General features: G+C 45.6%; 2 protein-coding genes across 6 annotated transcripts in view; both read right to left on the reverse strand.

Annotated features, from left to right (window-relative positions):
• LOC146830611 (ly6/PLAUR domain-containing protein 2-like) overlaps positions 1 to 27,974 on the reverse strand; it is a 480,941-nt gene that overhangs the window by 390,212 nt on the left and 62,755 nt on the right. The gene's annotated exons all lie outside the window — the stretch shown is intronic.
• LOC146830613 (uncharacterized) overlaps positions 16,472 to 27,974 on the reverse strand; it is a 32,757-nt gene continuing 21,254 nt past the window's right edge. Inside the window, exon 3 of the mRNA XM_085605096.1 lies at positions 16,472 to 16,596. Within this exon, the coding sequence (XP_085461222.1) occupies positions 16,472 to 16,596 (125 nt within the window). The remainder of the gene's footprint in view (positions 16,597 to 27,974) is intronic.

Raw genomic sequence — 27,974 nt, forward strand, 5'->3', positions numbered from 1 at the left:
GAAGTTGATGAGACACACACCCCTGACACGGATCAGCTTGAGGTCTCTAACAGACTGGAGTGTGCGCCTATCAGAGCACAGCCATGAACAGGCCTCACAAAGAGACGGACTCCTCGCTGCAGCCTCTCTCTCGACTCAGCAAGGTTCAGCCAGTGAGTTACTGTGTCAGACCACGGTCCCGTCAGCCTACCTGAACTTCGGGCACAGTGAAGACTTCGGCGTCCATTGTGCAGGCCACCAGGGTGCGGGTGTTGAAGTCCATGGTGCAGGCGGGCATCCCTCCTGCCCTCTGCAGGGGTCGAAGTGAGGGTAGCCGTGGGCGAGACCTGCCCAGTCACAGCCACTCCAGGGGTGCGGTGGTCGGAGCGTGCGGTAACTTTGGATGCAGGCCACTCAATCTCAGTCCTGGCTGGCTGCACAGCCCACTCCGGTACCCGAAGGTCTGTGTGCGGTAATTTCAGACGGGTGCGTGGAGAGTGGCGCGGGCATTACAGACCTCAGTGTGGGGGTCGGTGTGCAAGAACTTCAGATGCAGCCACATGCACACAGCCCTGGCAGGGTGCACAGCTCCCATCGGAAGATGGAGATCCGGGTGCGGTAACCTGAGATCGGTGTGCGGTAACTTGATATCGGTGTACAGTAACTTCAGACTGGTGTGCGGCAATCTCAGCCTGCGCACACACAGCGCCGGCCGGCTGCACAGTACCCTTCCCCTGCACGGTGCGGCAAGTTCAGACTGGTGTGGGGAGGTCGGTGTGTGTAGGTAGAGCAGTGTGCGGTTACTTCAGACGCACCTCGCACACAGCCATGGCCAGCTGCAGAACCCCTCCACACGCAGAGCTCCCCCTCCCGCCGGCAGCGTCACCTGGTAACAGCACCAGCCCTCGCCCGGCCGATGATGACAGCGCGGGCTGGCAGACGCCAAATCCATTCTCCCCGAGCCCTTTTATCTCCGAGCGCTACGTCGGAACATGATTATGAGCTAAATTTGAACTGGGAGCGGATCGATGCACCCGTGCACCCCACCGAGCCTGACACATGCATCTGCTGCTGGAATACAGGCACCCGCTGCACAACGGTCTCGCTGGCACCAAGGGCGCTTGTAGTAAAAGGATGCACATTGTGAGCCCGTTCAACGAAGCATATCTGAAGCGTGCACTTTTTTTTTAATTGATACAGAGTGCCTAATGCTGGGCTTTCATTCTGTTTACAACTTCTACGAGATCCGAGACATGGGCAACAAGCGCTGAAAGATCATCGCGGCCGCGAAAGTTAGCCGAGAGCAGGTTTGGCAGGAGAGGAGGAGGCAGCAGGGGGAAGGGATAGAGGTGGGGGCCTGCGCCTGTTTCTCTTGTGGGAGTGAGCAGGCACCATATGATAATTACAAACACATGGTTTCAAAGCTCGCTCCCGCAAGGGAATCGCCAAACATGCACGCGTTGCATTCAAAGCAATGCAATGCATGCACATTTTTGCCTGAAAAACAGAATCGATTACTAAAGGTCTTTTTCCTATGCAGCGCATGTGCGCTGCGTAGGCGAGACCTAAAAACGGCCCGCAAACACACAGGAAGTGATGTCAGCATGCATCTTGTGTGCCGTAGGAGTACTGTGCAATTTCACTTTCTCATTCAAGCACACTGCTGGTGACTGTAGAGAGTGTTGGAGTTGTTTGGAGTTGTGTTCTGGTGATTTTGGATTTTGAGAGTGTTGTTGTGTCCTGTGAACTGTCCCTGGTGTCTCTCCGAAGACTTGTGTATTTGTCTTTACGTGTTTTTTGCGTCTTGTACTAAATCTTTTCGGGTGTTTGTTCAAGGTGTAATTTACATTATTAATAGTTGTTGAGGTAGATATTTGGGCTTCATTTTTGTAGGAATGAATTTAGGTGTATTCTGGGAGATGGTGGGTGTGGGTAGGGAGGGCAGGATGTTGGAGGGAGCATTGGGGGCTTCCTTTGGCTTGTTAAGAACTACCTGCCCTTGATGGTTGAGAGTGCATGTGAGGAACATGTGAGGAATCAAATGCTGCGGATCTTTGGTGTGGACAGGACTGCCCAACAATGGAAGCACCGATGGCACGATTGCGTAGGCCGTGAGGGTTACATGTTGGACCACCTGGGAGTCCTCATTGGCCTACAATGTGCTAAGTACAACCTCAAAATTGTTAACTGAACACTTTTGAAACAAATAAAAAATGCTGTCTGTAACACAATGGGGTATATGTTCAAGAAAGTGGCGGAGTGAGGTGTTAGCTGTCATGCCTTCAAGCCTAACTTTGCCACTTCAGAAAAATAAGGCTGCACCATATTTACAAGCATATGGTACAGGATTGCGTTTCTCCCTGAGCTGGCGTGACACTTAGCAGTGTAGTGCCAACGCAGGCACCCTTGCACCATGGTTCAAGAGTGTCTGTGTGCAGGGCAAAGATTGTTCATGTACCGGAACGGTAACCTTCCTGTACATAAACAATCCAAGGCATTTAGCTTTTTCCGTGTATGCTGAACAAGGCAGCACACATGGGAAAAAGCAAAAAAGAATAGCGAAGTTAGGATCAGGTTTTCCCTGACCTTAATTTTTGGCGCTGCCTCCTATGTACGCTGCCCTTGTACCTAGGTTTTGTGTAACGTTTGATGAGATAGGAAAAATTGTTCATTTAAAATAGGACACCTACAGAATGTCATCCACCATCAATAGTTGTAACACAACCTGGTGCGAGCTGCAGCGATGCTATTGTTAACAGACCATTGAGAACATGATGATGTTAGGAGAAACGGGGCCTTGGGAATGTGTCACGCAAGTAGCGTGTGCAAGATGTACAAATGTGAACGCAGTATTGTCTTGTGTTGCCAAACTCTGCATTATCATGTCTTGTAGGAATAACAGGCAAAGTAGACACACTCATGTATGCAACCTGAACTGCAACAGTACAGTTACAGAGCATTGTCATTAATGTTGATTTATCGGATGATGAATAGGACATGTGTGTGAATTTACGTCTGATACTAACACACGTTTCGTTTCATATCTCACAGCTGGCAGACCACTGATCACACAGGGGGACATTGACACGTTTAGGGACCCACAGGCCACTGGTGAGTTCACCCATTAAATATTGTCTATGAGATGTGATGAATGTCTGGCTAAAATCCAGTATGTAGTAGTATGCAGTATGGGTGTGTATCACATGTACCTTGCCTCCAGTCTCATGATGTTTCGTGGAGTTGTGAAGTGTGAACCAATCAGTAACTTAAGATAGTGCAATGCATATGTCTTTCGGATGTAACTTTGCACATCCCCAGTCAGTGATATACATGCAAGAAATATCAATGGGTTCTGTCACTACAGCACATGCATGTGGATTACAGAGCGTACAGTCAGGAGAGGAGACATGTGAGTGGTGATGGTGATGAGTATGACCAGAGATAACTGTGCAAGTGGGCCAGATTAGTCACGAGGAGGTAGTGTTTTTCAGCCTGTGCGGGGTCAGACACAGGTCTGCACAGTACTATTGTAGGTATGCTGCATACCAGTTTTCCAGAAGTTGCAGGGCGTAGGTTTAAGCTAAGGATACCAATGGCACGCCCCTAACCACCTAGCAAAGATGGCCCTATGTATCTAATTGCTATGTTTTGGCACTGCAACAGTGTTGTCAAGCTGTCTCCTTGGGGTCATCCCCCTGGTAGACTCATGGGCAAATGTACAAGCCCCACTCGCCAGCTGCGGTCTGTGCAGGTAACAGCAGTGGGGCGGTGGGGCGGAGTAAGGGGGGATTTTGAGGGACGATGCAGAGGGAAAATTAAACAAATAATTAATTTTCCCTCTGCATCGTCCCTTGAAATACCCCCTTACTCGGCCCCACCGCCCCACCGCCCCACTGATGTTACCTGCATGGACCGCGGCTGTCTTTCGCCATCACTACATCACCAATTGCATAATTTGATTCTGTGCAGGAAGGTGTCCCTTACTGTGCAAGTACAAATAAAATGAAAAAAGTTAAAGTGATTTTGACGCTTCCATGTGTGCTGCTTGATGCAGCACAAATGAAAGTGACAGTAGGGCTTTTCTAGAATTGTTCATGTGCAGGAAGGGACACCTTCCTACACATAAACAATCCTTCCCTGCACACAGACACCCTTGCACTCTTGTGCAAGGGTGCCTGTGTTGGCGCTGAGTTGAAAAACTTCACGCCTTCGCCGGGGACACGCAGGGCTGCACCACATTATTGTACATATGGTGAAGCCCTGTGTTACAGAAGTGGAGGAGCGAGGCGCTACACCTGGATGGCTTATGCCTCTCTGCTCCAATTACTTGTACATGTCTCCCTCAGTCAGGGTATGTGACAGCACCATCATTTGACACTGACAGTCTCATTGTGTTGTGATACTACATGTCAAATATCATCCACTGTTATGTCAGTGTCCCCATCATTTTGTAACTGATCCTTAAATCAATATTGCATTGTCCATGTCACTTTCGAACTTCACAATCTTTCGTTACAGTGTAGGCTCCCATGTTTCACTGACCTTGTGTTTCAGAATTAAATGGAGAACATTCACATAGTCATCAGGACTCACATATTGTCATTGCTCCCATTCTACAGACATGTCGCCAGAGGAGGTCCACGCGTTTCAAGTCAGGAAAGACCAATATCTGTATATACGCAGGGTGGCCAAAGGCTATCGCAACATGGCGAGGAGGCACTGAGCTGACCGGGCAGCAATAGGTGGAAGTCTGTGCCCGAAGTAGTACTCCACCGGATGACGAGGGACACACAGGCCATACCAGGCCCTTCTGGTGACAGGCTTGGGTTCCGGCATGGACAGAGATCAGCACATCACCCGAGACACCACACAGACAAGCTGCTGCGTCTGGATCCGGCACACAATCTGGTGCCCCCTCACAGTCACACGGACAAGGGACAATGCCATCTACAGCACCAAAACAAGTAGTTGGATTTACCATAAGGGACCGTCACTGCATGATGGACATGAACAATAGACTGGCACAAATTGAACGGGAAATGGTGGAGCACACCACCCACCTGCAGGACATTAAGGCTGCCCTGGGTCTCCCACTTTGACCCTGAACAATAGTGACCCATCCCCCTTTTCTCCATTCCCCCAATGTTTTTTCATATTAATAGTTAGTGCTAGGTACGTTTTTTCAGTGTTGGGTAGTGTAGTTTTAACATAGTTTTATATTTTTATTCTCTTGTAGTATTTGGGTATAAGTTTCCTTTTCCTTTGGGTGGGGGGTAGATGTATTTGTTGTAATATAATAATACAAACCAAAAATATATATATTTGTGTAGGATAACTGTGCAGTTAGTTTATGTTTAGCTGAGATGTATTTGTCCTACCTTCTGGTGTGCTTTAAGGGTGGAAGGGGAGTTGATATCTTAGATATGTTGATGCACGTTTAGGATTAGCTACGGTATATAGTTTAGATTAGGATTCACTAATCAAGATTAGGTTAGTTGTAGTAGTGCTTAGTGTTAGTTTAGGGTAGTTCATTTTGTTAATTAATAATAAATGTTTACTGGTTTTGAATTCTGGTTGCACTTATGTCAGAAGTGGTATGGTGGAGTGGTGCTTTTTACCTTGTATGCAACTTATTCAATCACAGAACAATCATTTGAATGTGTGGTGTGTTGTCATACATGTTACTTAGCTGGAGGGAAAGTGTCAGGATCCATTTGATTTGAGCACAGGAAACTTGCATAGATTACAGGGTGGCAAGTAGGAGTTATGCCCTTGGCTAGGGACACTCTTTTGTGAAGTTTAACATATTATGTGTGACTCACAGAGTTGGACAGCACATTGTTGCCCATGTACAACACAATGGAGGAACATGGCCTTGAGCAAACATTGACATTGCAACTCTTATCCATCATGAAGATGGATGAATGCGCGGTGTTCCCCAGATTATGGCCCCAACCTGCATTTCACATGAGCTTGGCGCAGAGTCCATCTATCATGCACAGACATAGGCACCCTTGCTGCGTAGTGCAAGTGTGTCAGCACTATGGAAATTGGATGTTCCTGTGCAGGGAGGCTCACCTTCGTGCCCATGCAGAATGTTGTCATTTTGCTGATCAAATGTGCATGGCTTAAGGCAGAACACAGTTCTGCAGAAAACAGGAGGGTGAATGTAGCATTGCTCTCTGTAGTGCCAGTGAGTATGATCACTTTTCCTAGCTGTTACTTTTGGCATTGCCTCATAGTGATGCCACCCTTGAAATGGTGGTACAGCATCTGACTATATGCTGATTGCAGTGCACTACACATCCCTGGCCAGATTTCCCTCTCCTTTCACAGTGAGTACAGCATGAGAAGGTTCCTTATTTCCAAGGCATTGTTAACCCACGGGAAGTGGATGACTTAGGACTTGCACTTTAGGATAAGTACCTATTGCCAACACAACTTCACTGAAACAGACATTGTGGTTCCAATAGCAGGTGGTAGATATGTGCCATTGCGAATCTTCATCTATGGGAATATGATGTGTTCCATCTTGGAATGTGACATGCAATGAACCCCATCACAACAAGCTTTGTCCACCCTGTTGAGTGTGAGTAGATCTGCCAAGTGAGACTTGTTAGCAATGCTAAATGGACACACTACTTGTGGCATGCGACTGACTTGGACATATTTCCGCACATGCCTATTCCCATCATGTATGTAGGGCAATGTTGGAATCTTGCAAGAATGTTGTATTTGAGCAATTAGGGCACGGCTAGTTCACACATACCTGGTCATCTCACTGCCTATCTGGGACGCAGTTAAACACGAACATTTATCATATGTCCCTCGGTGTACGTTTTGATGGATTCACTGGCCCAACATTTTTTAAGAGTTCTATACCTGAATGGTCATAGGCAACACACATCTGTGTGACTTAAATATTTTTATTTTCATGTGCATTGACTTTGGTGAAGACTAGCCCAGTACTTGGTCAAACAACCCCCACATTCCCTAGATGCACAGTGGAGGGCCTGACAGAATCCTTTGGGGGTAACATGTCCAGAGGAAGACGCAGAGTTCAGTCAGCAGGCTAATTGCAGTGTCATTGGGAACAACACAAATTATGGTAGTCCATATCGAGGTCCAAGGTGAGTGTTGCAGAGTGAATCTGGGGACAGGAGAAACAGTCCATTTGGCATGGATGAATGCTACTGCTTTCTTCTTTGCAATAATGCAGATTCATCCACATCTTCATCCTCTGATGTGTCATGTGCCTCCCGTGTGCGTGGTGGTAGATTGGCTGCGGCACTGTGAGGCACTGACACATCAGGGGGCTGAGATGTGGATGTTGAAGCAGCAGCAGCATTCATACGTGCCAAACCTTGAGGCAGCACTGCTGTGATGAGCAGCTGCAGGGCATGGAAGATTCCAGCAACGTCTCTGTGGTGTGCAGCCGTGGCAGCCATTTGTGAGACTTGCATCTGCTCAATGTTCTCCATTGATCATTCGCATGTGTAATGAAACTCCTTGCTGACATCGCTGGAGCCAATGTCACTGGACAGTTGTTCTTGTCTCTGAGTCAGTACTCCAGTGATGTAAGCCACGGAATGAAGGATAGCATGGAGCGGACTGTGGGTGTCTGTGATGGTCTGTAGGTGGTCCCGAATGGCACTGAGACACCCAGCTAATTTGGCAGCAAGGTTGTCAAACCACACCAGCACCTGACCAGCCAGCTCCTGCTGTACCTCTACCGCACGACATTGAAATGCCAGAAGTGGGTCCTCAAGGTCCTGGGAGACAGCTGTGGTGGTAGGTGCTTGCTGCTGGGTGGTTTGTGCTGGGGGTGGAGTTTCCAGGACGCTGATGGATAACCCTGCTTCCGGAGATGGGATGCTAATTGAATAGAGCAGCTGTTGGAGGGTGTCCTGGTTGATGGTTGCGAGGTCTTCATCTTCATCATTGAAGAATTGGACAGGCTGCTGTACAGGAGGTTATGTTTCTCCCTCTGCAATGTAAAGGGAAGATGCAGTTGTATGTTTGTTTCAAGTATGATCATGCATTGGATAAGTTTACAAGCAGCCTGCATGACAATGTCCATTCAGAATGTTTAGGAGGATATGCCTATTACATGCCGGATAGTGATTCATTGTACAACATCACGGATGTGACGTTATAGTTTGTTATGATTTCACTGATGATTGAGGCCACGCGCCTCTGTAGAACCTTTCTGTGCTAACATTCTATGGTTGTGCGGTGTTCCTCGCGACCAGCAGTGTGGCAGTTGCTGCTGGCTGAGGCGTAAGGGATGCTGCGTCGCTATGTGCTGAAGAGAAAGAGAATAAACCTATCTATAACGTACTTGTCTTCGTGTCATGTTGTGATTACAACATGTTTTTGGCAACGAGTTTTAGTCAGCGAGGCACATAGTGCGCAGCTGAGAATCCACGTGTGCCATGTCCTAATTACTCTACTGCTGAGTTGAAGAGGCGTGAAGCATTGCAATATTGACGGCTAAGAAGATTTGTGAAGCAACCCCCAACGTGCCGTATTAGTGTTTGCCTGTTTGTGGAGAGCACTGTTCAACGGAGTAGAGGCGTGTGGGACCGTGACATAGAGAGAAGTGCTGAGGGGTAAGAAGGTGTGTGAAGCGACCCCCAATGCTCTGCATTAGTGTTTGCCTGTTTGTGGAGAGCACTGTTCTACGGAGTAGAGGTGTATAGCACCGTAACAAAGGTGGAAGTGCTGAGCGGTATGAAGGTGTATGAAGCGACCCCAAATGCGCCGCATCAGGGTCTGACGAATGGTTCAGAACACAACTTTAAGTTATAGCTGGTGGATGGAAGATGTTTTGTGGTGTCAGAGTGCATACCTGGTGAGGAAAATCGGTTGTTCTGAGGAAGATGCATGTGAACTTGCAGAGCAGCTGAATGAGACACGCCTACGGTGGAGGAGTTTTCTTTTTTTAAACAGACAGGCTTTTACTGTCTGTTGGGAAGTACCGGTGGCAATTTCTTGTAACTGAGTCAAGATTAACTCAAGTTGCAATTTATCGGTTTTATGTGACTAAAGGAGAAGTCGATCTTTGTGTGCTGAACCCTTTGCTAGTTTACCGCAAAAGTCAAAGACAGCATGGCTTGGACTGCTAGAGTGTACACATTACTTCTTTATTTTATTTTTTTCCTTTTGTTGACATTCTACATTTAAACATGGCTGTCACAGCATTGGATGTCACAGCGGTTTCTTCTCCTCCTCATTTTCTCACTCAACTAGGTAGGTCCAGTATAGAATGGGATGAGTGGATTGACATCTTTGATAACTACCTGGAAGCGTTAGATGCTCAAGATTTTAGCTCCAGTAGGAAAAGGGCGATTTTACTTACCAATCTGGGTAAAAAGGGTCAACACATTTTCAAGTACCTTCCTGTTGTCACTAATGAACGTGGTCAACCCATTGAAGATGTCTATCAAGAAGCACGCAAAAGGTTGGAGAAAAGGTTTGCGAAGGAGACTAATGTTGTCATGAGGAGGTTCAAATTCTATACTCAACCACAGAGAGTTGGTGAATCGATTGTTGACTTTGTTACAAGACTACGGGAACTCTCCCTCAAATGTAAATTTGGCCCCATGGCTGAGGAAATGATACGGGAACAACTGATCGTGCAATGCACAAGCAGAAAAAATCAAGACCAGTTGTGGGATGCCAAAGACCCTACTCTAAAGGATGCCTTTGATATAGCAAAGATAGTGGAAGAGTCAGAGTTCTTTATGATGGAGATGGATCGAAGAGATTTGAAATTGAACATTACTGGTGAAGGGGAAACATCTGTAGTGGAGGGAAGTGAAGGGGAGGTGGCTGCGTCCACCAGATTTTCTGTTAAAGGAGGAAAGAGCTCTTCTGGCAGCAGGTTGTATACTATCAAGTTTGGTAATAAGATGTGTGGCAAGTGTGGTAGCACTTATCATACAACAGATTCAAAAGATTGCTGGGCCATTATCGAAGAGTGCAGGAAGTGTGACCCTAACGGTCATTTAGCTAGAATGTGTAGAGAAGTCAACAAAGGAAAGGTGGCCTTGTTGTCTGAGGAGACACACTTTAGTGAGTGTGTGTCTAGGCTGACAGAATTCTTTGTGTTGAACCTTCTCAAGTTGAAGTAGGTAACAATGAAGAGGTACTTCTTACTAGTTCTTCACATTCAGATGAAAAGAGAAGACACAGGTCCAAGGCAGAATTTGTCATTGCAAACAAAAAAGTTGACCTCATGGTAGATTCAGGGTTGTTATACACCATCGTACCTAAGAGGATTTATCGACAAGAATGGCCCAATAAGAGTTTGTTATAAATCCAGGTGGCTATCAAGGAGAGCAGATAGACATACTGGGTTAAATTTTGGCGGACATTTAAAAAAAAAATAGGTCTGGGAAAAGGGAAAAGTTTACGTGGCTGACTCGGGGCCTCCCATCTTGGGTTGGTACCACCAGTATGACCTGCATTTTAAGATTGACCCCAATGGTGTTAAACAGGTGATGGTGGTGGATGACCTCACTGTTGAGGACATCTTGGAGGGAGGTAAGGAGGTGGTCAGAGATCAACTTTGAAACCTAGAAGGTTATGTTCACGAAATAAAACTAAAGTCTGTAGCTATCCCCGTTCAGCATAAGCTCAGAAAAGTTCCCATTATGGTGAGGGGTGAAGTCAAGAAGATGTTGGATGAAATGTTATCCAATGGGGTTATTGAACCTGTTGAGTGTTCTGCTTGGGTTTCTCCTGTTGTCATCACAGAGAAGGCAGATGGAAATTTACGTTTCTGTGTTGTGGAGTTTAAATCAAAATATAATTCCCGATACCTTTCCCCTAACTAACAAAAATTAGCTAATCTTATTGTTGCAAGGTGCTAAATTTTTTCTCAAAACTGGACCTTCGTCACGCTTATCACCAAATACGGTTACATGACTCCTTTAAACACTTGACAGCCTTTATTACCATGGAAGGTATCTTCCAATTCACTAGGATGCCTTTTGGATTGTCCTCGGCTGCTAGTGTTTTTCAGATGATGATGTCGGAAGTGTTTAAAGGTCTGAAAAATATTATCTACTTCCAGTATGATATCCTGGTATTTGGTGATAGCGAGAGAAGTCACAACTTGGCGTTAAAGGAAGCTCTTGCAAGGCTTTTGGAGTCTGGTTTAACACTACGTAGGGAAAAATGTGCTTTCCTTGATAGGGAGGTGGAATACTTGGGACACTCCCATTCTGCTGAAGGTGTTAAACTCAAAAGAGATTTGCTTGCTTCCATAAGGTTGGCTCCTATTCCAAGCAATAGGGATCAATTGTGTTCCTTCCTTGGGTTAATTGAGTATTATTCCAAGTTTGTGAAGAACTTTGCAAGTAAAACAGAACCTTTGAAAATACTTATGAGGAAGGGTGCAAACTTTACTTGGGGAGCAGATCAGCACACTTGTTTTGAAAACATCAAGCTTGAAATTTGTGATGCAGGGATTCTTGTGCCTTTTGATGTTAACGCCAAAACCATTGTTACAGTTGATGCCAGTGACACTGGTATTGAAGCTGTCTTGTCTCAGAATGACGGGACTTCTGAAACAATTGTGGCGTTTGCTTCACATACCTTGACAACTATTGAACGTCATTATTCTGTAATTGAAAAAGAAACTTTAGCTGCCACCTGGGGTGTCGAATACTTCAGAACGTATGTTTGGGGGCGAAAGATTCTTCTCGGTACTGATCACAAGCCCCTGCTAATGATTTTGTCACCAGGTGGGGCAGGTAAAGGGTCAGCCAGACTAGCTCCACTGGCCTCTAGGTCGCAAGAGTACAACTTCCAGATTGAGTTCATTTCTGGTTGACGTAATGTTCAAGCAGGCTGCTTGTTGCGTTTGCCTTTGGAGTGGTAGAAACTGGATAAAATTGGTGTGACAAAGAGTGCAAGGGAAGGAGCAATTTCTAGTTTGGAAGATGTTGTTCAATGGAGTTGTGGAGTGGTAAGCAAAGAAGAGTGGGTGAATGCTATGTTGCAAGATGAGGTTCTTAAGTCCGTTCTCAACCTCATACTCAAATGCGGGCGAAGAGAGAGCACTTTGCATTGTAATGTGAGACCTTTTAATGCCGTTATCAATGAATTATCCATTGTTGCTGACAAGATTGTTATGCGGGTTGTTAAGATTGTTCCTCCGTTTGGCATTTGAACGAGGTTATTTGACATAGCCCATGAAGGACACCTGGGGTAAACTATTACAAAAAAAAGATTGAGGAGCGAATTCTGGTAGCCGGGAATGGATGGTGAGGTGGTCGATTGGGTTGAAAGGTGCAGTGAGTGTGAGAAGAGGTTGAAGGTTGGGCCACAGTCTGTTCCGAGTTTCAACCATGATCCTGGTGTAGTTTGGCATAGTGTTTGCCTTGATTTCATTGGACCTATGCCAGGGGTTAATTCCAACAAGAGATTCGGAATGGCTGCCATGGATGTTCACTCTAGATGGTTGATTGTGTACCTTCTTTCTAAAATTACTCCTAGAGTCACCATAAAAGTGTTGCGCAGTATTTTTAAAGAAGAAGGTTATCTCACTGTTCTTATAACAGTTGACTTTTGGTGAAATGTGTGAATTTTTACGTAATTGTGGGATTAAACATTCTCTCACTGCACTTTATAATCCCCAATCCAATGGTATCGTGGAGAGAGCCAAACGTTTGATTAAAGATGCAAAACGTCTTGCTCTCGCCAATAACCTGGATGTTGACGAAACCTTGAATGAATTAGTGTGAGCTTACCGTACCACTGAAAATTCTACTACATGTGTAGTTCCTTTTGTTGCCATGAGTTGAAGGAAACCCTCTACTAGGATAGTACCCTCTTGGGTCAGAGAGTTATTGGAAGGGAAGTGTGTGTGTGTTGGTGATATATCTAAACCCACTTCTGCACCCAATCTCGTTCATTCCCAGTTGAAGTCCTCCACCAATCTTCAAGCAGGTGATTGGGTCAAAGTCAGATCTGGTAGTTGGATCAAAGGTTTGTGTAAGTTCTGCGGTCCTTTCCAAGTTAAAAAGGTTCACCAGTGGCACGTTGTGTTGACTAATGGAGAGAAGTGGAATCTGCGCAGAGTGGCCAAGACTGCTCACTAGACAAACCACCCAGAACTATTGTGGGTAGAGATTCTTGTTCAGGTTATATGTTGGCGTATGATCACCAATTATTGAACAGTTCTAGTCCTTGTGAGGAGATGAGAGTGACTGGTCCAAGTGGTGACAACTTGGGTGTTCGCCAGAGTCTCAGTGATGAATGTCAAGATTTACACCTCTCTCAAGCTACACAAATGTGTCAGAGACCTTTGCGGGTCAAGAGACCTCCTCACCACTTGCAATATTTCCTGGTGGGTTAGTCCTTATTCCTTGTTGCATTATTGCTCAATGCCCTTGCCCCACGCACCTTTCTTTCTCTTCTTCTTTTGTTCCCTCTGCTTCTTTCCTATTCTTTTATGCCTATTCTTCTTTATTGTTGGATTCTACCTGTGTGTAGAAGAAAGGGGAGTATTTTATGATTTCACTGATGTTTGAGGCCGCACGCCTCTTTAGAACCTTTCTGTGCTAACGTTCTATGGTTGTGCGGTGTTCCTCGCGACCAGTCACTTTGGCAGTTGCTGCTGGATGAGGCATAAGGGACTCTGCGTCGCTATGTGCTGAAGAGAATAAACCTATCTATAACATACTTGCCTTCATGTCATGTTTTCATTACAACATAGTTGTAAATTATCATCTTACAGTTTACAAGTATGCTAAATGTGAGTGACCAATTTCTACACACATGCAGCACCAGTTGTGTCCTCTGTTCAGTAGTGACAGTGATGCAGTTTGTACCACATTGTTGTCATTGTTGATTAGCTCAGATTTATATGTCTGTGCACTGCATTGTGGAAGAGTCACCCCTACTGAGTACACCCTGATACTTTTTCAAGATTGCTCCCCTTTTTTGGAGGGATGAATTGCATGGTGCCACACTTTGCTGTTGGCAATGCAACAGGATTGTTGTTGTGCCATGATTAGGGCTATCCCGCTGTTGTGATCTGGGTTGATGTGATGTGCCACATGACATGGGCAGGGAGGTAAGCTTGGTTTGCCATGATACACACAGTGTAGATACTTGTTCATTTTGTTAGTCAAAGGGAATGATGACATCTTAATGGATGCATGTTGATCTGCAGGTATAGTACATCTTTGGTTTTACTGCCCCTTATCCCTTTCCCCCAGTTTCCCTTTCACTTATGTGCATTTCCAATAGTGACATGTTGCAAGCTTGACTAAATATGGGTCTTGGTCACAGTTGGGACACTTGTGCATTGTTGGCCAGCAGATGTCTTTCTTACATCAGGGGTTGTATGAACATGAGGAAGTGACAGACTGTGACCTGCTCCTTTAAGGATGAACTCCACACTCAGCCACTCAGTGACCGTGACCTGCACCATGTTTACATGTTTATGGTGCAGGCATGCATTTCATCATGCACTGTCACTTGCCTTGTCAGTGCGGCTCACAGACAGGCAGCTTTGCTGGTTAGTGCACATGTGCATGGGTTTGGTGCAAGAATGTTTATGTGTGAGGAGGGACCCCTTCAGGCACAATGGCAATGATGGACTAATTGCTGTTTCTATGTGTGCTGCACAACGCAGTACACAAATACATCCAAATAGCTTTGGCTATTGTGTTTTCTCTTGTGTGCATGCCGTCAGTCATGTTTTTCTGTGCATGCATTGCTTACTGCCCTCCTGTTGGCTTAACCGTTGTGAGTATGATGCAGCGTGACTTTCTATTGTTGTTGCAGGCTGAACAGACAGTAACAACACCCATTACCATCAATGTTGACACCACGTGTAGTGTGTAAGAGGGCTTAGATTCGAGGGCTGTGGATTTCCAAAGGCTTTTTAGTGGTGATCAGGCCCTATCACCCCCTCCAACATCACATCAGGTGAGATTGGCAGGGTGATGTGTGTTTGGGAATATGCCACGCAGATGGTCACATGGATGATACATGCTGTCCTGTTACAGATTATTGGATGCTGGAGTTTCTGTGCGGACGATAACAGACATGATTGCATATTTGTTCATTGACACTGTTGACTTTCCCAAAATACTTGTTTACATGCACATCAAGGTGTAATGGGCAACTCACACCAGGACTAATGTAGAATACTGTTTTCGGTATGGCACATGTGTACACTTGAGAGTAGAGGAGTGCATTTTGACCTAAGGGGTGATGGTACCATTTACCCATTTGACATTCTTTGGTGCTAAATTGATATTCTTGCTTGGTGTCATACTTGACTTGTCATACTTCTTTACAGGGACTTTTTACTTCTGTGAGTATGGTAGACAGACAAGACATGTAGTAAAACATTCCTGATATGCGTAGTACATGCACTGTACTGTTGAAGACATGTCCCCCCTACTTATGGTATGACATCACATTTTGACTCAACTGTGCTGAATGTGTGCATTGTGGGACATGAACCTTTTTAGACAGAAGGCTGCATGATCACTATGTTGTGACAATGCATGTGTTTATGGTATGCAGACTCACTACATGCTTTCTTACTTGGTGTACACAGGGCTGCATCTCATGAACAAGGAAAGGGCCACAGTGCCTGGAGATGAGGCAGGGTGTCAAAATGGCACCCTTACCTCAAAACCACGCACATATAATTTGTCTGCACAGGGCTGCATCTCTTTGACGACAATATGAGGATGCACTGTGAACGCGACTTATTATGTGCATAAGTGAGCATGCCACCACCAATGTCAGCACACATGCACCATTGTGCAAGGGTGTCTGAGTTGATTTGAAGATTGTACATGTGCATGAAGGGGGACCTTACTGCACGTACACATTCTTGCACACAACTCAGACACACGTGCACAATGGAGCATGTGTGCTAACATTGGTGGTGGCATGCTCACGTATGCACACAATCAGTCGCGTTCACAGTGCATCCTCATATTGTCACCAAAGAGATGCAGCCCTGTGCAGACAAATTGTATGTTCATGGTGTTGAGGCAAGGGGGGCATTTTGACACCCTGACGTATCTCCAGGCAATGTGCCCCTTTGCTCTTTCTTGTTGCCCTTATTTTGTGGTCTGATATAAATCTTTGGCTATATTTTGAATTACTTTTCTGTGCAGATTTCCAAGTCTGTGACCCCACCAATATGTGTCTTGCAATATATTTGTTGACTAGGGTGATTTCTGTCTATAACCCCAGGGACAAGAGTATCTGGGACAAGATCTGCAGTCATTGTGGGTGTGCACTGGGAGATATTTAATTGTGCATGAGTGACATTGACCCATCCACCCCGTCCCCCCAGTCCCTGGTTGTTACTCACCCTGTTGCTGATGTAGCTGGTCATGCTCAGCACTATCCTGTCCCTGGACTCCAAACACGACTCCTCGCAGATGACTGCGGACACCTGCTCCTCCAACGCATCCAGCTCCTCCTGTGGAGCTGGACTCCCACCTCAGGTCTGCAGTGCTGCCTTGCGATTGGCCAACAGTTTCTCCTTGGTCTTGCGCTTAGCATCATGCCAGCGCTTCTTACAGTTGTTCATTGTCCTCCTCACCTCTCCGACAGCATTCACCTTGACTGCAATGGACAGCCATATTGAACTTTTTTGTCCCCAATGATACAGTGGAGCTGACAAAGAGCTGGTGTTGTTTCTCTGTCACCTCCGCAATCAGGACCTGGTTTTCCTGCTGGCTGAACCTGGTTTTCCTCTTACCCTTGCCCTTCTCCTGGGTCTCTGGCTGGTCCTCCTGGCTGTTTTGGGGGTTGTCTCCTGCAGTACTGGGTCTAGCTTCCTCCATGGTTTTTCAGAATTAAAAAACAAAATTATGTTTGTGATATTTCGAGGGCGTTCTGTAGTCGCTTTTCCAGCCAACCATGAAAAAAAGTAGCGTCACACTAATTAGCATACAGTTTCTGGCCGCTGACTGCAATGCCGCCACTTTTTTCACGTTAGCGACAAGATTTTTATCGCCGTAACGCTGTTAACGTTGACAATTTCCGCCGAGATGAGAAACTATTGCGAAGGCTTGTAAATACGTCACAAGCATGGCGATAGTTTTCGTCGGTACATGGAGATAAAAAAATTGCCGCTAGCTAATGTTAGCGATAGTTATCGTCAGTCCTTGTATATATGCCCCTTGGTTCTGTTGGCGGAGCCTCTGCTGGTGGTAACCATTACCCAGCAGTCCATCCGAAACAGAACTACTGAGCTGCAGTGAAAATCATCCTACTGAGGGCAAGAAATCTGTCACGTATTTTTCTGGTCTGAGTGTCTGCCATGCAAGGCAATGCAGAACAGGCAGCTAAATTGTTAAATGTCTCTTATGTGTAGGGAAAAGCTCCCTGTGAATTGGGTTCATTTAATTTTTGTTTAGAGAAAACAAACTCCAGCGTCTAGATGGCATGGTGGTGTGGCCTCTCACTTCACAGCAGACAGATCCATGCCAGTTAGACGGGGATCTCTAAATGTGGTCGAAAGCCCTGTGCCTGGGTGGAAAAGGTACTGACCTCTGCCCCCATGGCAGGAGAGGTCTGCCTGCCAAGGTCTTATAAGGTTGTCCGTCTAAAACTCTGAAAATGTGACACAGCCTTGAAAGTCTCCTCCATTGGCTCTTGAGGATTGAAGATTCAAAATCCTTTGCACCATACCTAGCTCCAGGGAGAACAAAGGGCATGGCTACCTTTAAAACCTAGCTCCACAGTACACCCCACCCCAGGTAGAAGTCTATCTAAGGCCACCAAGCAGCTTCTCTGGACCCATGCGTCAGCCTCCATGTACTGTCAGGATACCACACTGAAGCCTCCACTTAGAATCTGGCGGCAGGAGGTTACAGTCAGACTCCCACCACCTCTCTCCTTGCCTTTTGATTTAGAGTTAGAAATCATTTGTAGATTCTACCAGACTCATATGTAACCCTTTCCTCCACCTCTAAGCTGCTGGTACACAGGGGGTTAGAATTGGCCAGTTGACATGGTGCCCCATTTTAACTACACAGGCTTGTCATCAGTCCAAGGCTCGTTGTAGCTTTCACTTATTTCAGCCTAAGAAGAATCTGGGAAGTGGACTGGCATCTTCATTTCCCTGAATATACTGGAAATAGGTGTGTGTTGTGACTTATTTGCAATGTTAATAACACTTACTTGTGTTCTTTTATTAGTTTTTTTTTTCATGTCTTTGAGGCTTGTGCAGCAATGCTTGTGCAGCTTGTGCTTCCCTTGCTGGCTCATGCCTCTGTCAACATTCATTCTTTCTTTTGCTAGTGCATTATGCGCAGAGCCACTGGAATTAGGCGATTGTGCGGCCATGAGGATTTTAGCATAATTATAGATTTGCCACATTTGACACATATGCCATCATCTGCTGCCTAATCTACAAGTTTTAACCAAAAAATAAGAATTCTAGCTCAAACGGTTCAAAAGTTACAAAAAAATGTGATGACACCTGTTGCCCCGCAGCGAGGGCACCTTTCTGTTTCTTATTGTAATAATTGAACGTTAAACTGGTACTAATGAGTTGCAATCAATGCCCAGAGGGGGTTACCAAGTGTAACAAGCATTGGAAATGCAATAGGTCTCGCATTTGTTTGTGTTGCAGCTATTGGCATTGTAAATGGCAATGTATTTTAATTATGTGTTATGGAGTGTGTGTATGTTGTGTGTAGTGGAACTATGTGGGTTGGATTGGATTAGTTAGTTGTGTAATTGTGTGGAGTGTAGTTGTGTGGTGTGAAGTGGATTTGTGTAGTGGCATTATGTGGCATGGTGTGCTGTGGAAATATATGGTTAGCAATTTTGTGGCATTCAGTGTAGTGGCATTATGTGTAGTGGGATTGTGTGGAGTGGTAATTTGTGCAGTTTAATTATGTGGTGTGCAGTTGAATTTTGCGGAAGCTTGTGGAATTGTGTGGTGTGGATTGGATGTATGTGGTGTTGTGTCATTGTGGTGTTTAGTTGTATTATGTGGTTTGGTGTTAAATTATGTGATGTGGGTTGGAAATGTGTGGAACTGAATTGTGTAGCATGGAACTTTGAGTATAACTTTGCGTTTTTGGTGACACAAAAGAACAAATAGGTAGGAGCAAAGCATCAGATCTGAGTTGTTTTTAAAAAAGGAAAGAGTTGGAGCTATTGGCATTGTAAATGCTACAGAACAACCAGAACGTCACCACAAGACTGGTCCTCAACCTGCCAAAACACTGCTACATCTCCCAGCACCTGCGCACACTCCACTGGCTCCTCGTCGAGGCGAGAATCACCTTCAAGATACTCACCCACGCACACAAGCCCCTCCACGGCACCGGACCAGAATACCTGAACAACCGACTCAAATTCCACGCACCTCAAAGGACCCAAGATCAGCCCAGCTCTCCTACGCCGTGGTCCCCCACACCAGAAAGACCAGATCAGGAGGCCGCTCCTTCTCCTCCCTCGCGGCCAAAGCATGGAACGCCCTTCCGCTCCACCTCAGACAGACAACATCTTCGCAAGAAACCTCAAAACCTGGCTCTTCGACAGACCCCCTCCTTGATGGAATGGAACCCTCATCCCCCCCCCCCAACCCTAGCGCCTTGAGACCCTTACGAGTGAGGAGTCACATTTTGACAAACCCCTGATTAATTGATTGAAATGTCTCTTACCTAAGTGCTATGGATTGGAGTGGATGTATGTGGTGTGTACCAAATATGTGGGTTGGATTGGACTTGTAAGTTGTGGGATTGTGTAGTGTGAAATTGTGTGGTGTGGATTGGTGTAATGGAATTATGTGGTATTGTGTGCAATTGAATGACTCTTTTAAAAAAAGAATTATCAAAAAAAAAATGTTGTCCTTGCAATGCCGGCGACCTCCTCCTGCCTGTTGTAATGCTTGTTATAGCTTTTTTTGTTATGCAGGGACATAAACAATAGGAGTGTGTAGTTTGAGAAATAGCACCTGAATTACAACACAAGCAGCAGACAGACACTAGGAGAGAATCAACAGATGCCAGATTCTGAGGGCACACTGAGGTGGTGCTGAGTAATGCTGAAGTGGTGGTGTGCTGGTACAGATGTGATGCTCAGGTGATGCTGAATGAAACTCAGGTAGTGCTAAGTGATGGTGAGGTAGTTGTGTACAGGTATGGAGGTGATACTGAATGTTACTGAGGTGGTGCTGAGTGATGCTGAGGTGGTGCTGAGTGACGCATTGGCACTGAGTCATGCTGAGGTAGTGGTGCAGTGCTGGTGTTCAGGCAGTGCTGTGTTGAGGTGATGCTCTGCTGATGCTGAGGTGGTGCTGCATGAGTGCTGAGTTGCTGCTGAGGTAGTAGTGGTGCACTGATGAAGAAATGGTGATGTGCTGATGTTTAGGTTGTGCTGTGCTGGTACTGAGGTGGTGCTGCACTGATGCTGAGTTGGTGGTGAACTGATGAGTAGATGATGCAGAGGTGATGATGAGGTCGTGCTGAGTAGGACTGAGGTGGTGCTGAGTTAGGCTGAGGTGGTGGTGCTGCGCGGGGTCTGATTTGGTTCTCAGGTGGTGCTGGGTGATGAGTTGGTGCTGTGCTGAGGTAATGCTGCACTGATGTTGAAGTGGTGTTGCATTGCGCTGTGTTGCTGCTAAGGTGGGGCTGCTTTGGTGTTGAGCTGGTGGTGATGCACTGATGCGGAGATAGTGCTGTGCTAATGTTGAGGTGGTGCTGAGTCATGCTGAGGTGGTGCTGCTACATTGGTGCTTGTGTGGTGCTGAGCTGGTGCTCAGTTGGTGCTAAGTCATGGTGATGTGGTGATGTGCTGAAGTGGTGGTGCACTGATGTGTATATTGTGCTATGCAAATGTAGAGGTGGTGCTGTGCTAATGCTGAGTTGGTAGTGCTGAGTGATATTGAGGTGGTGCTGAGTGATGATGAGCAGTGTTGTCATGCTGAGGTGATGGTGCTGCGCTGGTGCTGAGGAGGTGCCGAGTGATGCTGAGTTGGTTCTGCGCTGATGCTGAAGTGGTGCTGCATGGGTCCTGAGGTGGTGCTGCACTTGTAGTGGTGCACTGATGCAGAGATGGTTTTGTACTAATGCTGAAATGGTGCTGTGCTGATGTTGATGCTGTGCTGGTGCTGAGTTGGTGGTGCACTGAGGAGGTAGTGCTGTGCTGATGCCGAGATGGTGCTGCGCTGATGAGGAGGTAGTGCTGTGCTGATGCTGAGATGGGGCTGAGGAGGTGGTGTTCAGGTGGTGCTGTGCTAATGAGGAGATGGTGCTGCACTGGTGTAGCACTGATGCTGAGTTGGTGCTGCACTGGTGGTGGCTCACTGATGAGGTGGTGCTGTGTTGATGCTGATGTGCTGTGCTGATGCTGAGGTGGTGCTGAGTGATGTTGAGTTGGTGCCATGCTGAGTTGGTGGTGCGCTGATGCTGAGGTGAGGCTGCATTGGTGGTGGTGCACTGATGCTGAGATAGTGCTGTGCAGTGCTGATGTTAAGGTGGTGCTGTGCTAATGTTGAGTTGGTGCTACACTGGTGGTGGACTGATGAGGAGGTGGTGCTGTGTTGATGCCAAGACGGTGCTCAGGTGATGTTGAGGTAAGGCTGAGTGATGCGGATTCCCTCGCCACCACCCTTTTCAGTGTCCCTTAAGGCTCCATAACCACTAATGGTCAGATGCATTTAATTAGTTAAAAAGTGTCACACATACCAGTGTAAGGTGTCCAAGCACTTGGCATCACACACAAATTACAGAGACAATCAATCATAAGTGTATACATTGGTGTAAAGGAAATGTTACATAATACAGAGGACTACAGAGTGTAGGAGTCACAAGTCATGCATATTGGTAGGCAGCATTGCTAAAGAGTGCTTGGGCCCCAGAAGCACAAACACAGAATTGAAAACAGAAAACTATAGTTGGGGATGCTCTTAAATAAAACAGTCGATTTCCATCCAGATGAACGTTTTTTGCAACTGTAAAATCTCCTCTAGTCTTCACTTTGCAGTGCATGCAGTTCTTTGATGACAGTTATAAATTCACTGTTCTGTTAGGATTTTAACTTATAAGCTGCAAGTAACAGAAGAGCAGTAACCCATTGACCTATTTACATCTATGCACTTTGTAATCAGCATGGTACACTTTTTTCGCAGCTGGCATAATAACCCTCTGGCTACCTTGCAATGAGTTGAAATGTCTCCCACTAGACAACTCTGATCTCACCAGCAAGAATATCAATCACCGGAGTTATCTTGACATTTTTTACTGTCTGGAAATTGCAGGAGGCCAGGAATGTGTGGAGTGCTTTTAAAAGTAAAATAAACTGGGAAACATTGCCCCTCTGAAGTCAGTATCCAGTGCAATCAATTGCACAGCCCTTGTGCTGGCCCAGTGTTCTCATTCTGCTTTTATTTAATACAATACATTCAAATGCATATTTTAAAGGGGCCCTTTTTCTAGAAGGAAACATTTTGGCCTCAGCACAAAACCGATGAGGAGAAACTTCCAACTCCTCATCCAGCAGCCAAGAACAAGTCCTGGAGGGGAGGACAAAAACACAAGCAGCATGCATATTAAAGTATAATTTCAAGCTGTGTTTAAGTTTTGATTTAAATTTTTACATGATTTAGCGCTGCAGTAGCTAGAAAGCATGGCTGTCTGCTGCTGGCTTCGGACACGAAGGACAAGACGTGAATGATGCAATAAAATGTAAGCAGTTAGTTCTGAGCACCCACAGTGTAACAAGGAGTTGAAAACATAATAAAATAGTCCCCCTCATGAGCAGATAAACAGAACAAAGTGTAATAATATTGTACTAAGTCCCTGCTTCTTGGAGGAAAAAGGAGGGACAAATAGGCTGGACTGGCCACTAGTAAGCAAGTATTTTTAAAGGACATTGAAGCAAACAAATGAGAAGCAATGAATGGCATTGGCCCACAGAGATATATGTATACTAAAGTATAAAAGAGTTCGTACGCTTATGCTCGACCTAAAAATTATGAAATACAGAAGTAATACTATTAAAAAATGTGTCGCATTGTGCCTCATAGTGTGCCTTTTCTTGCCGCATAATTTATTCGATCCTGCTACATAATTTGGCCCTCGGCTGCCGCATCATTTCAGTAGCCCTGATTGTGTGTATCTGCATTCCATCACAGGGAACTTCAGTGCCTTGCCTGCCATATGTACTGATAAATGTCTCTTCCATTCATGAAGAGCTTGGTCTTCTCTCTCTTTACAACTGGTGACGAGCGTGCTGGTGTCCCCCTCACCACTTCCTACCCTTACAAAGCAGGCGCAGGAAGGGAATCGACCAGACTATAGCTTAAGGTGTCTTCTGCAACCTACTGCAGCCGCCCCTCGTCACCCATCAACTGAATTGCTCCTAACAAGAAATCTTTGCCAGCACCAGGATGTAATGGGATGCCTGCCCGAGGGTAAACATGCCCGTCAGCGTCTGGTGAGTAAAGGCAGCACAGACAAGCTGTGGCCTGCCGTTATCGGATGCAGCTTTGCAGTCTATTATATCAGTATGCCAATATTTTACTCTCACGCCATCCAAATGACACATATGGACAAAGCATCTGATTTACATTAGGAATCGTTAATATACACAACTAACATTTAATTCTATGACCGGGCTGGAGGCTTCAGATTATGCATTCTCCTCTTTTCTTTATTAATACAGAAATCAGTATACAAAACCGTGATGGATGGAATGATGCTTGTATAAATCTCAGCCAATGATTAGTACTCAGGGCCACATCACAATCTATCGTTATTTTTTACACCATGCCACCTCAGTTTACACCCAGCTATATGCAAATCAGTCTTGTCCCTGCGCCAATAGTAACAGTCCAGCACAAACTACAAATCCAGGTTCTTCTTGGACCACAACACAAGCAACCCAGAACCAATTTTGCCCTAGTTATGGGCTCATTAGCCGGGTAGTTCTTGGTTCCAGTGACACGGTGTGCACGGGACACACGTCTGGACATACTTGTCCCCCTTAGAGCAACACAATAAGTGTACAAGACAGTGATGGATGGAATGCTTGAATTGATCTCAGCCACTTGTAATTACTTGGGCTGCATCACAATGCAAACTGAGTTGGCATGGTGTGCAAAACAATGACAGATTAGTATGAAGCCTCAGTAATTACCACTGGCTGAGAATGTTTCATGCATTCCATTCATCACTGTTTGGATTATTATTGTGTCGCCCTAAGTGGGACAGGTATGCCCAGATGTAGGTCCCTAGCCAAATTTATTACACATAGCCTTCTACTGCTAACTACTCTATGCTGGTGCACAAACAGGCTGCCTAGCACCCTGCAAAACCTTTGTGCCATAGTACAGACTGTGTGCATGCTGTCTAGCATTGGATTTATACTAGAAGCATACCCTTCCAGTAGAAACTCCTATGTGCAGACAAATTGTTAAACATTCCACACATTGTATGTGTACTGTACAGTGAGGCATACATGCAATGTGTCAAATGTTTGGAGAAATGAAAACATTTCTACTCTGGTACTGCCTGAAATATAGAGACATTAGTTTTTGACTCAAAGTCCAGTCTGGCTGTCTTAGTGGACTCAGTTATTGGTTGATCTGAATGGAATCCCCACTCGGTTAGCAACCCCAATCGTTGTCAGGGTGAACCACAAAAATTCTCTAAATTAACCTGTGCTTAACCCTCTGGTAGCCTAGCACAAAAGCAGTCAGGCTTACCTAAGAGGCAATTTGTAAAGTGATTATGCAGTACACACACATTAATAAACAATATTAAAGTGAAAACATAACACAACAAAAGGCCCACACCAATTTAGAAAAATAGAGAAAAATTAAATAAATACCATTTTACCAAAATGAATTAAATACAATGAATAGACTGGAGTCATGAATTTTACATTTTTGGGTGAACACTAGCACCTAAAGGAATAAAAGGCAACTGCAAGTACCTGGCCACATGAGACCGTATAAAAGTCAAGAGTTGAGGCCGACTACGATGGAGCACTGGTCGGATACAAGAGGTGAATTGGGTCCAGTCTCAACTTGCCTTTGGACTTAGATTCAATTCTGAAAAAGAGTTCCTGATAAGGTAGGGTTCAGCATGATAAATGCAGCAGGCTGTGTCTAGGAAGAAGTCGTTTATGTCGGGGAGTCGCTGAACAAAGTCTTGGTGAAGTTGTCGATGATGGTGAGAAAAACTGGATTTCCAGGCATTATCATCGATGGGGAGTATATCGTCGAAACTGGTGAAGATTTTTACCTTTGAACTTAGACAACTTTCTAGAAGACAAAGTTCTCCAGCAGAACAAAGCTGCAGGATGTAGATAAAGGGGGCTCCATGAGGCCAGCTACCGTTACCAGGAGGTCCTGATGAACATGATTGGCTGCTGCGTAGAAGTCGGTAGTGGCAGCTGGACCTTGGGTGGATCGGCTGGAAAGATTGGTTCTGGTCTTCTTTTGGTTTTCCAGGAAGTTTTGCTTAAAAAATGTCTACGTTTAAACTTTTGGTGAAGTACCCCCAACACCACTACCAACAGTCTAGGACCTCTGGGCACCACCTGGGGGCTAGGTCTCACTCCAGCAGGGGCCAGCAGCAGGGTTCAAGGCCAAAAGAGCTTGTTACCTGCCTTTAACTCACACAGGAGGCCAGCCAACTAGCCCTTGGAGTCACTTCTGTTGGTCCTATGTTCAAGGAGATGGCCCAGTTCTCCTTCAAGCAGCAAGGCATTCCTTCAAGCAACAAAACAGTCCTCCAAGAGCAGCAGGATAGCCCTCTGGTGGCAGAGCAGCCCTTCTTAAGACTTCCACAAGTCCATTGTCATTTTAAAGATTTCTGCTAGATTGACAAGGGTCTAGTAAGGCACTGAATTGAAGGTGGGCTTGATGCTGGGAAGTGACCAATTTCAACATCCATGGTCTGTGCTATACTGGGGAGGTTGCAATGACTCCTGTGGATAAATAAAGGTTTTTTCTAATAAAATGTGCACAATGGCAATGTACAGGGTTGAATTGATGTCAAAAAGAAAGCTGACCATACACACCGAAGATTCAGTCAATTTGTGCAGTTGTTTATATAGTAAGTAAGTAAAGTAAACAATATATACATAGTGTTTGGCAATAAAAAAATGATTTTTTACAGAAAACAATAATTAAACAATAGTGAGAGGTGTCCCAGAGGTGTCCCAGTGAAAAAACGTTTGGAACCTAGGCTAATGGTGACATATTATGTGACATATGTGCAAGGTTTCACTTTAAAACATTCGGCTCCAGGCCTGCCCTGAATTACCCTCGCTGGGTGAGTTCCTCAGATCTTGCTGGTCTGCACCGCTGACTTTCTTCACTTTCCATGAGACTTGCTGTTGCCATGGCTTGTTGGCTCCAATCCGGTTGCCGACACCTCAGTAAGCTGCAGACTTTGTGAGACACTCCGAATCCAGCTCCTGGTTGTTGTCGACGCCTCCTGGACCTCGTGGCTGAAGAGTCAAGACACCCGTGATCACCTGCAATCACCTGACTACTGTGGGCATCCAGCTTCCTGGCCCCGGGTCACTGTCAAGTGACTTTGAACACTGTCTCCTCTGCTTTCAGGTCTTCCTTCTTCTGAATCCAGCCTTGGATTCCACCGGACACTTCTTCTGTCTTCCCAAGCAGCAAGTCTTCTTTGGCTCCCATTGAAAACGACGCCGCGACCTGACACCAAAAGACACCTATGCACCCGGCTTCCCTAGGTGACGTAACTCGAGTAGCCTGGTGCTCCTGTGTGTGTTGGCTCTAGAACTACTTACCCTGTAAGTGACTTGCTTGTAGACTCTCCCGAAGTATCCTAAAACTTTAGAATTCCTCTGCTTTCAGGTCTTCCTTCTTCTGAATCCAGCCTTGGATTCCACCGGACACTTCTTCTGTCTTCCCAAGCAGCAAGTCTTCTTTGGCTCCCATTGAAAACGACGCCGAGACCTGACACCAAAAGACACCTATGCACCCGGCTTCCCTGGGTGACGTAACTCGAGTAGTGTGGTGCTCCTGTGTGTGTTGGCTCTAGAACTACTTAACCTGTAAGTGACTTGCTTGTAGACTCTCCCGAAGTATCCTAAAACTTTAAAATTCCAACCGCGACTTGCTCCATTGAAGTCTATTGGGATCCGCGGCTGTGTTCTCACACTGCATGCGTCTCCCGTGGGTTCTTTAATTACCTGCCTTGGGTGGATTAGTGAGGCCCTAGTGCTTCTGAAGACCTTAGGCCTTCTCCCTTCTCAAGTCGTTCTTCTTATACCTCTTTTTTAGTATATGGTCTGGTACGCCCCTGGGGCACCAGCCATATAAGTGCTTAACTTGTTGTGAAATGTTGATTTGTGCATATGTCCTTGACTTCTAATCTCATAAAGAAATTAGTAGAGTGTGTATAGTAATAAATACATATATATATTATATATATACCTGTGTGGTGTCCTTTCATTTAGTGATTCAAGAGATTATACGGTAAAACAAGCTGCTTTACATTCCTCTGAGACTTAGCATGAAGGCTGCTCCCCACAGCTACCACTAGGATAGCTTTCTTAAAAAGGTTGTCTTAAACCTATCCACCATAAGAGTCGAATTGTACTGGTGCAAGGTGGCCACTTTAACTAGTGACCTGCATATACCAGGCCAACTTCTCAGATTGGTGGGCAGCGTGTGGGATTACAGCTTGCCATTGTTTTACCAGAAAATCTCTATTTGAATTACTAACTGAAAATCCCTAAAGGTACTCAAGGTACATATAAAGTCAAGCTTAGTATCAATACGTTCTACTGAACTTAGAGATGTGTGTGAAGGGATAGCACACCCTTGCTACAGCTCAAACTAGGATAAGTAGGCCGCAAACTAGTGTAGGTAGTACAACACTGCACAACACTAGAATGTCCTTAAGGGTTGGAGCCAGTGGGTCCACCCAGCCTCAGTATAAGAACATGACTTTCTTTGACTTGAAAGCCAAGTGTGCTGCAAGGCACCTGAG

Source organism: Triturus cristatus, chromosome 5_1 (assembly GCF_964204655.1).
Source record: "Triturus cristatus chromosome 5_1, aTriCri1.1, whole genome shotgun sequence".
Classification (NCBI taxonomy): domain Eukaryota; kingdom Metazoa; phylum Chordata; class Amphibia; order Caudata; family Salamandridae; genus Triturus; species Triturus cristatus.